This window comes from Octopus bimaculoides, chromosome 12 (assembly GCF_001194135.2).
Source record: "Octopus bimaculoides isolate UCB-OBI-ISO-001 chromosome 12, ASM119413v2, whole genome shotgun sequence".
NCBI lineage: Eukaryota > Metazoa > Mollusca > Cephalopoda > Octopoda > Octopodidae > Octopus > Octopus bimaculoides.
The window spans coordinates 61,199,133-61,214,936 of NC_068992.1; the positions used below are offsets into that span (position 1 = coordinate 61,199,133).

The 15,804-nt window shown below is 35.9% G+C and overlaps 1 protein-coding gene across 11 annotated transcripts in view; it reads left to right on the forward strand.

The window, feature by feature from the left end:
• The window catches only part of LOC128246976 (FERM domain-containing protein 5-like), a 276,439-nt gene that overhangs the window by 168,386 nt on the left and 92,249 nt on the right, over nucleotides 1-15,804 (forward strand). For all 11 annotated transcript variants that reach the window (XR_001409851.2, XM_014920490.2, XM_014920484.2 and 8 more), the window contains 4 exons: nucleotides 3,209-3,329; nucleotides 10,384-10,471; nucleotides 14,266-14,354; nucleotides 14,961-15,024. Coding sequence is in view for 10 of the 11 variants with exons in the window: in XM_014920490.2 (XP_014775976.1) it covers nucleotides 3,209-3,329; nucleotides 10,384-10,471; nucleotides 14,266-14,354; nucleotides 14,961-15,024 (362 nt within the window). In the remaining variant the exon portion in view is untranslated. The remainder of the gene's footprint in view (nucleotides 1-3,208; nucleotides 3,330-10,383; nucleotides 10,472-14,265; nucleotides 14,355-14,960; nucleotides 15,025-15,804) is intronic.

Below are 15,804 nucleotides of genomic sequence, written 5' to 3' on the forward strand. Positions count from 1 at the left end.
ACACACACACACACACACACACACACACACACACACACACACATATATAGTGGGCTGGTTTTATCTTTGAGGAAACAAATGTGATCGATGGATGCTCCCACACACAAAAAAAAATATATATATATTTCCATCAGTTTTTAGAATAAAGCTGTCCTATTCTGACAAATTGCTATGTGGGTGTCTTTCAAGCAATCAACTTGATATATAATAAAGGTTAAGTTAATTGAACTATTAAATTTGCTTTTCATGTTGTTGTTTTGATAGTTACATTCACTGATTAGAGAAATTCTATATTTTTTAAACATAGATACACATACATAAATTTATAAACACACATATACATATATGGATGTGATTATACATACACACATACATATATGTATGAATGTATGCATATAAATGTGTGTGTGTATACACATATACCTGCATATACACGTATCTCTATGCATATATATATATATATATATATATCTATATATATATGTGTGTGTGTGTGTGTGTGCACACATATATCAATCTTTCTATTTCTCTGTGTATCTATATCTACATATACTCTCTTTTATCTCTATCTATCCATCTACACACAGACATACATAAATATAAATAAATATGTATACACTCGTGTGTGTGTGTGTAAAAATAAGTACATTTTTCTATAATTTAGGTGTATTTCATTATAATTTTTATGTATGAAAAAAATCAGTCCTTATGGACAGTATGGAATACTAACGTGTGTGTGTGTGTATGTGTGTGTGTGTGTGTGTGTATACAAGTATCATTTTAAATTGGTCAACAATGTAAACATTGATGAAAACCTTGTGTGCTTCAAAGTTATTTGCACTGATTCACTGGCACTCCTTTGTCATTCACACCATCATCATAAATCCTGTAATTTATCTATTGGGAACCTGTAAGCAATGGTGTTATTTTACATAGATTGCAAATGTAAAATAAATAAAATAATGGATGGTCTGTGACTAGATTCTGTTTCCTGGGTGTTGCTGTTTCACTTCACTTCTTTTTGTTTTGTCTCTCTTAAAAAAATGTTTAAATCTTTATTTGTCTTGATAACAATGAAACCTTCTGCTTTATTGTTTTATAATAGACCTTGTAACAGATTAAGACAAAACCAGTTAGCAAATAGCATCATTGTTGGTGCTTTTGGACGTTCCTATTGTGTGTGTGTGTGTGTGTGTGTGTGTGTGATACCTGGCAGTGCACTGTGTCTTTGAGCAAAATACTTCATTTCTCATTGCCCCAGTCCACTCAGCTGGCAAAAGTGAGATGTCCTTGTATTTCAAAGGGCCGGCCTTGTCACTTCCTGAATCTTGCTGAATCTCCCAGAACTAAGTTAAGATATCTGTGTTTTTAGAGTGCTTAGCCACTTGCACGTTAGTTTCATGAGCTGGCTGTTCCATTGATTGGATCAACTGGGGCACTCATCGTCATAACCAGAATGCTAGTGTGTGTGAGTGCGTGTGTGTGTGTGTGTGTGTGTGTGCATGTATGTGTGTGAATGTGCATCATTTAATGTTCATCTTCTATACTGGCATTGGCTGGATGGTTTGACGGGATCCGACAGATCAAAGGATAGCGTACTTCAGTACCTGCATTGGCATGGTTTCTATAGCTGCATGCACTTCCTTATGCCAGCCACTTTACTAAGTGATGACTGGGTGATTTTTGCCATGGCACCAATCTAGTGAGGTTATCATGTAGCTTGCAAGTTTAAAACCCCTTCAACTGCATGGGGCTGCAGTAGAGTAGGGGACAGTTTTATTCTAGGTGATGCAATGTTAGAGTATGAAGGAATGAACCAAGTTTCTCCTTGTGGAAGAGATACATGACTGCTCACATTATACAAGAGTGGATGGAAGTAATCAGTGTGAAAGTGGAAAGAGCGAGGAAGAAAGTGGTGATGAGATGCCAGGGCAGATCCAGGAGTAAGGGCAGAAGAATGAGAAGAGTGGCTGGGTGGGTAGGGTTACAAATACACTAAATTGTGAATAAGGCTTGAAGCTGTGATTGGGGGTAGGTGTTAAGTGTAAGTTGGAATGAAGATAAGAAAGAGTAGATGATGACTATATATCTATATATTATCATTCTCATTTAATATCTGTTTTCCATGTTGGTATGGGTTGGAGCTAGTAAGGCCAGGGGCACACCAGACTCCATTGTCTGTTCTGGCATGGTGTTTTCATCTGGATGCCCTTCCAAATGCTGACTACTTTACAGTGTGTACTGGGTAGCATAAGTTTAAAATTGGTTATAATTGCTCTAGTACCCATCTGCTTTGAACCACATTAAATATAGATGATTATGTATGATAAATTACTCAAGAACTGTATAAATATCCCCATAGTTGAATAGTGCATAACGGCATCTCATCAATCACTGGCCAAACTTTGCCATTATACTTGATGTGTGAAAAAAGTGTTTAGCATTGGTTATAAATTTAATAATGATAATAATGAAATTATTGTGTATAGTGCTCAGATAAACTACAACTCATCAAAGGTGCATGTTCAGTAGATAGAATTATGTAGAAAAGTCAGGAAAGTGAACAATGTATGAGTCATGATATACTTGTGTGCATGCATATGGAGTGGGGATATCAGAGGTAGTTTTGGTGAATTTCAGGAAGCATGGAGATTTTAAAGGATGCAATGTCTCAACTAACAACTGATGCAGGTTTTTTTTTCCATGCTTCAGCGACTCTGGGTGTGAAAAAATGTTTCCAGAAGTCATTGGAGCTGTGCTGCTTTGTGACTTTGTAGTCATGCCTGCATGTATTAGACACATGTAGCTCAAAAAAGGTGCTCAAGGTGGTTGTTGGCACAATGGTTAATAATTTTGTGGGTGTTTACCAAGTCAGTTCAATGCATCTATGCCCAGGGAAGCATGGCATCCAAAGTGGAAGAATGGAGGGAATAAGATTAGAAATAATATTTGTACTAGTAATGATACAGGGAGCACAATAGAAAAAAGTACATAATAGACAGTGATGACAATGATAGAGTTGACCTTGTCTGTTTCCAGTCTATAATTTTGATGACCATGTCTCTCTCAGTAATAACAAAGATCTTAGTTCTTTTTATTTATTTTAATAGAGATAATGAAAGAGCCCCCCCCCCCACACCTCCTTGAACAAGTCCAGTTTGATCAGATATTATCCCGATGCTTTATTATTTCTTTATTGCTATTACAGCTGAACTGGGTGACTATGATGAACAAGACCACCCTCCAGGATATGTTTCACAATTTAAGATGTTACCCAAGCAAAATCCCAGAATGGAAGAACAGATTGCTGAAATACACAAGACTCTTCAGTAAGTAGGGTTGTATAATATCTTATATATTGTGTTGTATCATATATATTATGTAATACCTTATATATCGTGCATGCAGAATACTAATGTAAAATAGAATAATTTCAATCAAGTGATTACTATTAATCATCATCATCATCATCATCAATACATGCATGTTCCACACTGGGATAGATTAGATGGTTTAATAGGATCCAAGGTGTTCAAGGACTGCATGGTGCTCCCATGTCTGTTTTGCCATTCCTAACATCATCCTCTTTACAGTGTGAACCAGGTGCTTTTTGCATACCACCTACACCTTTGAGGCTGTCTATGCAGCTCACAGCACTACAAACCCTGGGAGAGGTGTGGAATAGGTCAGCTTCAAGCTAAAGAATGAGAAAATTATTATGAGAAGGGTGGGGCACAGCAAATTCCCATGGAGGGATCTGTCTTTTGTGCAAGCAAACAAACAGTGAAAAAAATGTCTCTTGTATATATATCTCCTTTCAATCATTACCACCATCATCCTTTTAACATCCACTTTTCTATGCCCACATGAGTCAGAAGGAATTTACTGAGGCAGAATTTCCAAAATTAGATGTCTTTCTTGTCATCAACTTTCACCTATTTCCAAGCAACTTAATATTTCCCCATGGCCAGACATGTTTTCATAAAAGATTGGAAATGAAGGACACTGCTTGCATGATATGACACTCGTTTACAACCATTATGCAAAGTGTAGACAAGGTTATGGTAAAACACACACACACACACACAGTAGCATCTTAATGATTCAGTGGGTTGTAGAACTAATTGCTACATCACCATCAGCACAATTATTTAGAGTCACAGAATTAATGACTGGTCAGTAGTATACAATGAAGAAATGAGGCATTACTGTCCAATCTGGTCTAGACTGGTTTGGTCTGGTCTGGTCTGGTCTGGTGCAGTCCAAATCAAGAATTATATTTATATCAAAGCCCACAAAATGATGTGACTGGTAGCTGAGGTAACAAGTACATGACACCTGCAAAAAAAACATTTAGTCTTAAGTGGTAGTAATATACATTGTTGCTGCATATCTCTGGGTCAGCCCTAAAGAGTCATGATCCTCCTGTTCTTCTTTCAGACATTGCGTATCTATGGCTTCATTATCCAATCGATCACACCCTTTCCAAGATAATAAGGTGAAATTTTAGCTGTTTCTAGGAGGCTGAATAACTGTAGAGGCTCTCTCATCAGCTTGTAGGATAGATTCTTTTTATTGCTTGGTAAGAAGGAAAACTAATGCCTGTCCATCACTCCTTTTTAGAGACCTCTGAGACTGGTTGAAGGTAGAGCAGGAAAGAGAAAACAAGAGAAAGAGAACTCTACACATGTAGTAGGATTCGTCCACTTTTCTCCATTAGGAGTACAGGGTCAGTTTCCTGGTTTCTCTGGTGCATACATTCATCCCTGGATTAGATGCTGATCCATCACAGGATTACTCAATTTTACCAGCTGAGTAAACTGGAGCAATATGAAATAAAGTGTTTTGCTCAAGAACACAACACATTGCCTGGTCCAGGAATTGAAACCACAATCTTACGATCACGAGTTTAACACCCTAACCACTAAGTCATGCATCTCTACATGTAGTGGAATGTATTCAGATGATACTGATTGCTACATGCAGTTTTTGCCAAATCAGATTGGAGCCTGGTGTAGCCATCCGGTTCACCAGTCCTCAGTCAAATCATCCAACCCATGCTAGCATGGAAAGCGGATGTTAAACAATGATGATATATATGTGTGTGTGTGTGTGTGTGTGTGTACTGTATATAAAATAAAACTGCAGATGGACCTGTGCAGTTGCCAAGTGGTATCTTCTACCATAGTCTTGGGCTAACCAAATCCTTGTAAGTAGATTTCGTAGAGAGAAACTGAAAGAAGCCTGTTGTGTGTATGTGTGTGTGTGTGTGTGTGTTTTATATGTGTGTATGTTATATGCGTGTGTGTCACACCACTGCTTGACAACCAATGTTGATGTGTGTATAACCCTGTAACTTAGCAGTTCAATATCAGGCTTTAAAAAGAATAAGGTTTGGGTTCGATTCATTCAACTAAAATTCTTCAAGGCCCCAGCATGACTGTAGTCTAATGAGTGAAACAAGTAAAAAACTAAAATGACCCTTGTACACGTGACAAAGAAAGTCTCTGTTATTAGAAGCAACTGTTATTAGAAGCAGGGGAAAATGATAGTCTGTTTTGAAGTGTTGACATTGGTAAATGTCTAATACAAAAGGTTATAAAACAGCAAGTCGAGCAGTATAGCTGGTGATTATGGTATGAAAGGACTGTTTAAATCTATATAAATAAGGAGAGGGTGTAGATGTAAGATGAAGAATATGAGGGGAGTAATTGATAAGGAATATGTGCAAGAGGAGAGGAAGTTTCAAAGCAGTGAAAATCTAGGGAAGGTGACTGCGCATAAACACTTGGCTCAGCTTTGGTGCATAGAAGAGTGATGTAGTGTGTTTGGCAAAGTATTTTGTGTTATGGCTGGAGGAAAGCCAAACAGTTCCAAGTATCAGCGGCCAATATGGTAACGGTAGATGAGGCAAATACTCTTTATGTTACTTAATATATGATGAAAGAATGCAGAAACCATGTTGTGTTAAGAGAATTATTATAACTATTACTACCTCTAAATTGAAAGTCTGATATTTATATCAATAAGTATATTCATGTTATAATTAGGGCATTGGAACTGAAACGGATAACTGGGAACCTAACCCATTGATTTTTCAATATCTGTTTTTAAGTTGAGATTTTACCAAAATTAACTTCCTCTTTCATTCCTCCACCAAAAAGTCAACATTACCTAGGATTTTTTTTTTAAGTGTGTGTGTGAGGCTACTAAATAAATATATGTAAGAGTTTGTTTTAAATGCTGTCTGTTGAAAAATTCTGCCTTGTTTCAATTAATTTTGAAAATAAAGAATTTAGAAAAAAAAAATTTCATATGTTTGAGAGCTGGTATTCGTATCAATAATTAGCATGAAAGTTTGATTGAAAATATTAATAAAGAATATTTTCAAACAGGCAATTTCGATCATAAAGCCAGGATTGATCTAAGGTAGTTTGGTAGCAAAAAGGTTAAATTAATTAGCTATTTAAAATATAAATCTTCATTATTATCATTTCCATGCCCACTTTGACATGCTTGTATGGATCAGACAAAGGGAACGGAGGTAAATTTTACATGATCGGATGCCTTTCCTATTGCCAACCCTCACCTGTTTCCAAGCAAGATAATATTCCCCATGGCTAGACATGCTTTTATAAGATATTAGAATGGCACTACATGTAGAACAATGGCACCATGATGCAATGTAATGTCAAATAGATACATATATACATACTTACAAACATATGTATATGTACAAATATATATATATGTATATATATATATATATATATATATATATAATTTAATAATAAGAGTAGAAGTTGATATTAAAACCAGTGGTCTAGCATATTTAAAAAAAATCCGAATAATATAAATGTAATCCGAATAGTAATATAATTGTAATATATATATATATATATATATATATATATATATATATATGGCTGAGTGGTAAGAAACTTGCTTCCCAATCACATGGTTCTGGTTCAGTCCCACTGCGTTGGACTTTGGGCAAATGTCTTCTACTTTAGCCTTGGGCTGACCAAAGCCTTGTGAGTGGATTTGGTAGATGGAAACTGAAGGAAGCACGTTTTAGATATATATATATATATATATATATATATATATATGTGTGTGTGTTTGTGCATCTCTGTTTGTACCCCCACCATCAGTTGATAACTGATGTTCGTGTGTTTATGTCCCTGTAACTTAGTGGTTCAGCAAAAGATACAGATAGAATAAGTACTAGGCTTACAAAGAATAAATCCTAGGCAGTGCTCCAGCATGGCTGCAGTCAAATGACAGACAAATAAGAGAATATACATGTAATATATATATATATGAAGGCACATAGTTCAGTGGTTAGGGTATTTGGCTCATGATTGTAAAGTTATAAGTTCAATTCCTGGCAGTATGTTGTGTCCTTGAGCAAGACAGTTTATTCCGCGCTGCTCCAGTCCACCCAGCTGGCAAAAATGAGGTGTACCTGTAATTCAAAGGGTCAACCTTGTCACATTCTGTATCATGCTGAATCCCCCTGAGAAACTACATTAAAGATACATGTGTATTGAGTGCTTAGCCACTTGCATTTAAGGGTCATGAACAGGCTGTTCTGTTTATCTTGTCACTGCAACCAACAGAATGCCAATAATACACACACACACACACACACACACACACACACACACACACACACACACGATGGGCTTCTGTCTATTTCCACCTATCAAATCCACTCACAAGGCTTTGGTTAGTCTGTGGCTATGTTAGAAGACACTTGCCCTTGGTGCTGCACAAAGGGATTGAACCAAAAACCACATAACTGGGAAGCATACTTCTCAATCACACAACTACGCTTGCACCTATATTTATGCATAATTTGACTTAATTTTTTTTTCTTACTTGTATGTATGTGGTTGAATGCACATAGGAATGTGTTCAAGCATGCATGCATTTTTATGAATAAAATTTCATTTTGACCAATTCAAATTTTGGAAAGGAAACCTTCAAACATTCTTACCTAAAACTATTTATAAAACACTTCCAGAAATATTTGCTCTGATGCTGGGGGTATATATGCTGCCTGCTATCATTCATAGATCTACTTAATTATACATGTGATATATTTAATGATAAATGGTATTGTGGCATTATCATTGTGGCTATTTATAAACACCCTTCTTATTAAGGACTGGCCATTGCTCACAATGGACATAATATTCTTTTTGAAGCATAAATTCAAAAGATAAATCAATATATATTGAATTAGTGAGATAGAGATGAAAAAGAATGGGTATTTCAATATCTTCAGAGTAATGGAAGAAGAAACTCTATCTAGCTCAAAAGATATAGCCGGATGCTGCACCAAGTATCTGTTGTTTATCAGTTTTACTCCCTTTCCTTGAGATTCAATTGTATTTATTCATCACTATCTCTCTCCTTCCCTCTCATCGTGTGTGTATGTGTGTATAAAAAATATTTTTGTTCAATTTGACTAGTTTTCCATTAACTGGAGTTTTATTCTAGCAAGGCACTTATCAGAGAGCATCTCAATTATGTAAGCTTGTGTGTACATATGTATACATGCATGTGCTGCATGATGGAGTCTCTACAAGCTCATTTGGTTGGTGCTTTATCTGGTTTATGAGGCATTAAGCAACAGAGTAGAAAATTCTGCCTGGATGGGATTAAATCTGTTGTAAACTTAACATGAGTGCTGGAACAAATTGAATTCTGTTAGGTATTTCCACCACTACTTGGTTTCAAATTTTGGCACAATGCCAGTAGTTAAGGGACGGGTAAGTCAATTACGTTGACCTCAGTGCTCAACCAGTACTTATTCCACCGATTCCTAACAGTTGAAAGCAAAGTTCACTTTAGCAGAATTTGAACTCAGAATGTAAAAGCAGATAAAATGCTGCTAAGCTTTTTGACTAGCATGCTAACAAATCTACCAATTCTCTGCCTTAAATAATAATATCAATCCTTTCTGTTATAGCCACAAGGCCCCAAATTCTTTTGTTTTTGGTTGAGAGTGGAAGCTAGTTGATTACATTGACTCATCTTATCATCCCCAAAAGGGTGGAAGGCAAAGTCAATCTTGGCAGAATTTGAAGACTGAATGTCACTAAATGTTTTCTCCAGCATGCTGCCTTAATAATAGTAATCCTTTCTACCAGAGGCCCAATGCCTGAAATTTTGTGGAAGAGACTAGTCGATTACATTGACTTCCATTTCTCAACTAGTACTTATTTTATTGACCTCAAAAGATAAAAGACAAAGTCAACCTCAGTAGAATTTGAACTCAGAATTTGAACTAATTTCTTCCAGCTTCACATTTTGTCTAGTTTGATAATAATTCCACCAGCTCATTGCCTTAATAATAATGATGATGATGATGATGATGATGATAATTATAATAATGATCCATTGGGAACTCTGTGGAAATCATGGCCTACAAAGGGCAAAATGTGGTATCAGCAAACTCCATAAGGAGCCACCAAAAATGAGAATTGCAATGATCTAGTGCGAATATCTGACCAGACATCGGAAACTGGATATTGTTGTGGTGAATAGAAATGAAAAAACATATATTATGATTGGCATAGCATGCCCCAGTGACAACAGGATCAATGTGAAAGAAGAAAAATTAAAAAAAACTATGATGATTTGAAATAGGAAATATAAAGGTTGTGGTCAATGAAGAGAGTAGACATGATACCAATAGTAATTGGTGCACTTGGAAGTATCAGCATTCAACTACCAACATGGCTGAGAAAGATCGGTGTAAGTGTGAAGGTAGAACATCTACAAAAATCAGCATTGCTTGGAACTGCAAGAATTCTTTGCAGTGTTCTTGAAGCATGACCAGTAAACTAGTGTTGCCTTAGTCTGCTGGCTGTGGACTGTTGACACTTTCCATCATACCCAGCAAAATAAGCTGTAAATTTTAATATAATAATAATAATAATAATAATAATCATTTCTGCTATAGGTACAAGGCCTGAAATTTTGTAGGGCAGAGGTAGTTAGTTAATTACATTGATTCCATTGCTCAACAAGACTTATTTTATTAACTCCAAAAGGATGAAAGGCAAAGTTCAACCGTAGCAGAATTTGAACTCAGAACATAGAACTGGAAGAAACGTAGCTAAGTGTTTTGTCAGGTGTGATAACGATTCTGCCAGCTCACCGTTTAATTATTAATCCCTAATCTAGGCACACCTTATTAGACCCAACTGACACCATTGACTGGTACCTGACTGGTACATTATTTTATTGACTCCAGGTGGATGCAAGGCAAAGTTGACCTTGGCAGGATTTGAACTCAGAACATAGTCACACAAATACTAATATATGTCATGTACATTCAACATTGGGTTTGTTTATTTTTTTCTGTAGAAAACAAGTACCTGCTGAAGCGGAGAAGAACTTTCTGAAAAAAGCAGCCTCACTGGATACCTATGGTATTGATCCTCATCATGTAAAGGTACGTAAGTTCAATCTTCACTGGAGAACCTCAGTGTTCGCTTATTAACAGTTGATCACCAGCAGTAGTGTGGATGTGTATGTATATGTTCTTGATGACTAATATGTAGATATGTATTTGTGGGTAATGTGGATGCTTGATGTGTGTATTGGGTAATATAGGTGTGTGTGTATGTGTATGTTGGCTGCATGACTGTGTTGGCTGAAGTGTGTGGTCTAACGTGTGTGTGTGTATGAAGCTGGGTTAGTTAGTGTCTTGGTTAATATGTGTGTGTTTGTGTTGACTGATGTGTTAGAGTTGGTTTAAGAGTGTTATGTTTGTTGGTTAACATGTGTGTGTGTTGGTCAGTGTGGGTATATATGGATGTTTGTCAGTTAATGAGTGTGTGGTTTGCATAATGTGTGCGTGTGTATGTGTTGGCAACTCAGTTTGGGTGTTAGTACCTGGGGTCTTTAATTGACACGTGGCAGCAGCTGTTGCTGTGTATATCTTTTCTCAGACAGGATTACTTATTGGTGGTGGTGGCATTTAGCCATAAGTCAGCTCTGATCAAGCAAACTTATGCTTACATCATTACATCCATAACTATTCATCTTATCTTATTTCCAAAAAATATAGTACATTATTCATTTCTTTTAAGATAATAGGTAATACTTTGATTCTCTGGAGAATTTGATTGCTATTTGAAGCAATTCAAATGATCACATGAAAGTCTCCTCATTGACTCGATTCACAGTAACGTTATCTCCAGGTGTGTAATATCTCTTTGTCAATGGCTGAAAGAAGAGAAAGAAACTGTTGACACCAGGTGTGTGTTAACAGAAAAAGTAGTCCAGTTGCCACGAAGTTAAAATGCTTCATTACTGTTTGCAAAGTTATAAGTTCAAACCTACAGCTAATATTTCATCTTCATTTCTTCACCTGGCTGAATCATCATCATCATTTAACAGCTGTTTTCCATTCTGGCATGAGTTAGATAGTTTAACTGGAACTGGTAAGTTGGAGAGCTGCACCAAGTTCCAATCTGATTTGGCATGGTTTCTACGGTTGGATACCCTTCCTAATGACAACCTCTCCAAAAGTGTAATGGGTGATTTTTATGTGCCACCAGTATGGGTGTCATAAGCCACAACTGTGATTTCACTTGGCTTGATGATTCTTTTCAAGTGTGGCATATTGTCAGGTGAGGCTGAAATCATGTGGTTGGGAAGCAAGCTCTTTAACTATTGTCACACCTTATAATCAATATAAAACTCCATTTAAATTGTCAGTGAGAGGAAGTTATAATTTGTCCACATCTCAAAAAAGGCTTTTTGGTTAGGAATATTAAAATGTAATGGCAGAAATGATGACAACACAGGTGATGCTGAAACTGTAAATTTTAACATTTTGAACCCACAAATATACTTTTGCAGGTGTGATTTTATTTGACTGTGCCCTTGAAAGGTGCAAGAGTGGCTACATAGTTTTTTTTTATTTATAGTGGGGAAAAAAAAATCTTTCTGCTAATTAGGTGCAGGTGTAGCTGTGTGGTAAGAAGCTTACTTCTCAACCACATGGTTCCAGGTTCAGTTCCACTGCATGGCACCTTGGGCAAGGCTACTATAGCCTTGGGCTGACCAAAGCCTTATGAGTGGATATGGTAGACAGAAACAGAAAGAAACCTGTCATATATATAGATGTGTGTGTGTGTGTGTCCCTGTTTGTCTTCCACCACTGTTTGACAACTGGTGGTGATACATTTGTGTATATATGTATATATCTATGTATGTGTGTCTGTTTGTCTCCCCATACCAGTTGACAACCAGTGTTGGTGTGTTTATGTTCCTATACTGTAACTTAGTAGTTTGGCAAAGGAGACCAGTAGAATAAGCACTAAGCTTTAAAAAAAAAAAAGTCCTAGGATCGATTTGTTTGACTAAAAAATCATTCAAGGTGGTGCCGCAGCATAGCCACGGTCAAATGACCGAAGCAAGTAAAGGCAAAAGATGATTATTGAGTTGGAAACACAAATCCATGTGGTCATCCGATTTTGTCTGGTTCTGTGGTTGTCAAATGACATCATGCCTTCTAAAGCATATTTGTTGATTCAATGGGTTAAGGATTTGGTATGTGAAGAAAGTTTCAGTCTTACAGACTGAAACCATTTCAAACCTTATCAATACTGAAATATAAACTTCAAAATTCTGATGATGATAATGGTGGTGGTGGTGTGTGAAGTTGGTGTTGTTGACAGCGTTTCCTGAACAATCTTATCCATTCTTCTCTGGAGAAATAGTGGAAGATTTATAAAATTTAGAATGTTGGTTAAAGGAACAATAGCTCTAGTATGTAGCAAGATTTTTACAGTATACTTATTCATTAAAAAATTGTTATTACACTTAAAAATGGTGAATTTATATATATATATATATATATATATATATATATATATATCTTTCGGTCAGCATAAGTTATATTTATCACTGGTGAGGCAAATATGTCTCAAAATGCCTTCTGCTTCAGAGATAAGCAGTAGAGTGGGTGCTTGTAATAATGAACCAAGAAATTTTAATTTATTAAAATTATACCTTTAAAAAGATTAATTCAGGTCAAGTAGGGCAGGGGACACAACCCACTTTACTATATTTGTAAGAGAGATAATCCATATTATTACATGTATAAAGGATTATTGTGTTTTTTATAGTTTAAATAACTTGAGACTCAACTGGCACAGTACCTGACTACTTGCCTGTACATATCTATACAATACGTGTGTGTATGAATGTATACGTATTTTGATTAGACTCTCATATGTCCTTCTCACTGGTCACAATTCACTTCCATTCATATCTGTCCGCACTTTCGTCCTAAATTTGGGCCTGAACTTTTTGACTATCATCTTCACTTCGTCTTGAAGGTTTTCTAAGTGGTCTTCCAATCTCTTGAACACCACTTGACAAATGCATGGGTTCACCTGTTGTCTGTGAGCCTTGTGACACATCAAGCTTAGTGGAACTTGTGCTTGATCACATTGTCCACTCTGCTCCGTTCTCAAATTATTTCATTTCTAATATGCTTCCACATTGATATTTCTGTCTTGGATCGTTCCATTGTCCTTTGTGTCCCAGCAAGTTGCTGTTCTCCCTTTTCATAATAGTTCGTGTTTCATTTGCATGTAAGAGTTAATGCTGGAAGATGCTATTGAAGAGATTACCATGCAGCGTCGTTTTCGGATGTGCTTTGATTATATCTTCAATCAAGGCAAATACCTTACACTCTGCTCTTATTCTGTGTGAGATTTCAGCATTCATGTCTCAGCATACATTTGCTGTTTGTCCCAAGTTAGTTACTGCACCTAATGAAGGGGCATGGCTCATTGGTTAGAGTGTTGGGCTTACAATCATGATGTTGTGAGTTCAATTCTTGGACCAAGCTGTGTGTTGTGTTCCTGAGTAAGATACCTTATTTCACATTGCTGCAATTCACTCAGTTGTAGTGTAGAAATGAGTTGTGATGTCACTGGTGCCAAGCTGTATCAGCCTTTGCCTTTCCCTAGGGCAGCATCAGTGGCATGGAGAGGGGAGACTGGTATGTATGGGCAACTGATGGTCTTCCACAAACAATCTTACATGGATTTTTGCCCTGGCGGGGAACTTTCTGGGTACAATTCCATGGTCATTCATGACCAAAGGGAGTCCTAGAAAAAAAAATGTTATTGCACCTATATTTACAACATTCAATGATTCTGACCATCTCTTTATGATATTTGAAAGCAACAATGATTTTTTTTCTCTTTTACATTTTTCTAACAGGATCAGAAAGGCAATCCACTCTTTCTTGGAATCACACATCAAGGTATTATGACATTCCATGGTAACAGGAGAACCCACCTGTTCACATGGTAAGATTTCAACTTTTTATAAGATAAAAATATTTCTCTGTAGTGTTGGCCAGTTCTTACATTAATATGCCTTCTATTTTGAATTTGTATTTCCTCATACAAACGATTCTGTTGACACTCAAAAGAAAATAACAATACGACAAATGACAGGAGCTCATGAAACTAGTAAAATATTATTAAGTAAGTAAAGAGATGAATCGCATACTGGATAGGTGATGGTCACCTTCTGGTAACATTCTTAGAACATGAACCTGTTAGCATTCAGAGTTTTTTGTCAAATGTGATGCTTATTTATTCACATTGTTTTGAATTAATCATACATTCTTTTGTAGCTAAGATTTTCATGATGTGATTACTTATTTTTCGGATGACATTGTAGGAAAGGTGTGATAGGCCAGATCTGGCCAGTTTTATCATTGGCTTGGTAGAATATAAGAGGCTGGGCATGAGTAGTTTGAATGTTAATGGGTTAAGTATCTAGCATCAGCAAAACAGTCAAATGAATAAAAGATTAAAAGATATTTTATGCACACACACATACATACACATACAAATATCTTTCTATTCCAAGTGAGCACTCAACTATCTTGATTATATTTTCTACAGGAGTCAAATGAAAAGAATAGTCTACGAAGGCAAGATGTTTATTGTACACGTCAACACTGCTGAGGTAAGATTATGCTATCATTTTGATAAACATTTCTTTAATTAATTAAAAACTACAATCTTGTTTGAAACCAATGAATCATTGGGTCATATTTCCTTTTCTTTTCTTTTTTTTTATGCTTTTTTATATTTTATTCAAGTGAAAAGTTATTTGAGAATGTTGAACAATAATGTTGGGTTTATGATATGCATTCATAACTGCTTAATTACTACTGTGAGGTTTTATTTTGTTTTAAATCTTTCTAAGTTTATACTTCTTCTGAAACAAAGAAACAGACTGAACAAACCTTCAAAATAAAGGGAGGTAACTAATTTGTTCTTCAAGTATTTTGATCATATGGTTGAAGTATCTTTGAACATTGCTAAGAATTACCTGCTATCTTCGAACCTTAAACTATTTTTTCTATTATGATACTGTTAAATATTTAAATGAAATTTACCAAAGATTTTAGATAATTATTTGCTAATGCTATCTTTAACTCTTTGATCAACTTTTTCGTAATTTTCTTCTTTTGGTGTTTTTACATCCAGTATTCTATGCTAGCATCAGTGGAATGATTTTTGTATAACCAATTATTTTTCCAGCTTTTATATTAAACGTGGTACTCCAAGAAGCAATCTAAAACATATGAGTTATCTACTTTATGCAGGATAAGAATACATTTGTTGTTTGGTGTTAACCTTTGACCTGGTGGTCTATTAGGTAACACTTTAGGAAACAGCTACCATGACTTCAACAAAAGGCATTTTGTGACACTGTTTATATATATATATATATATATAT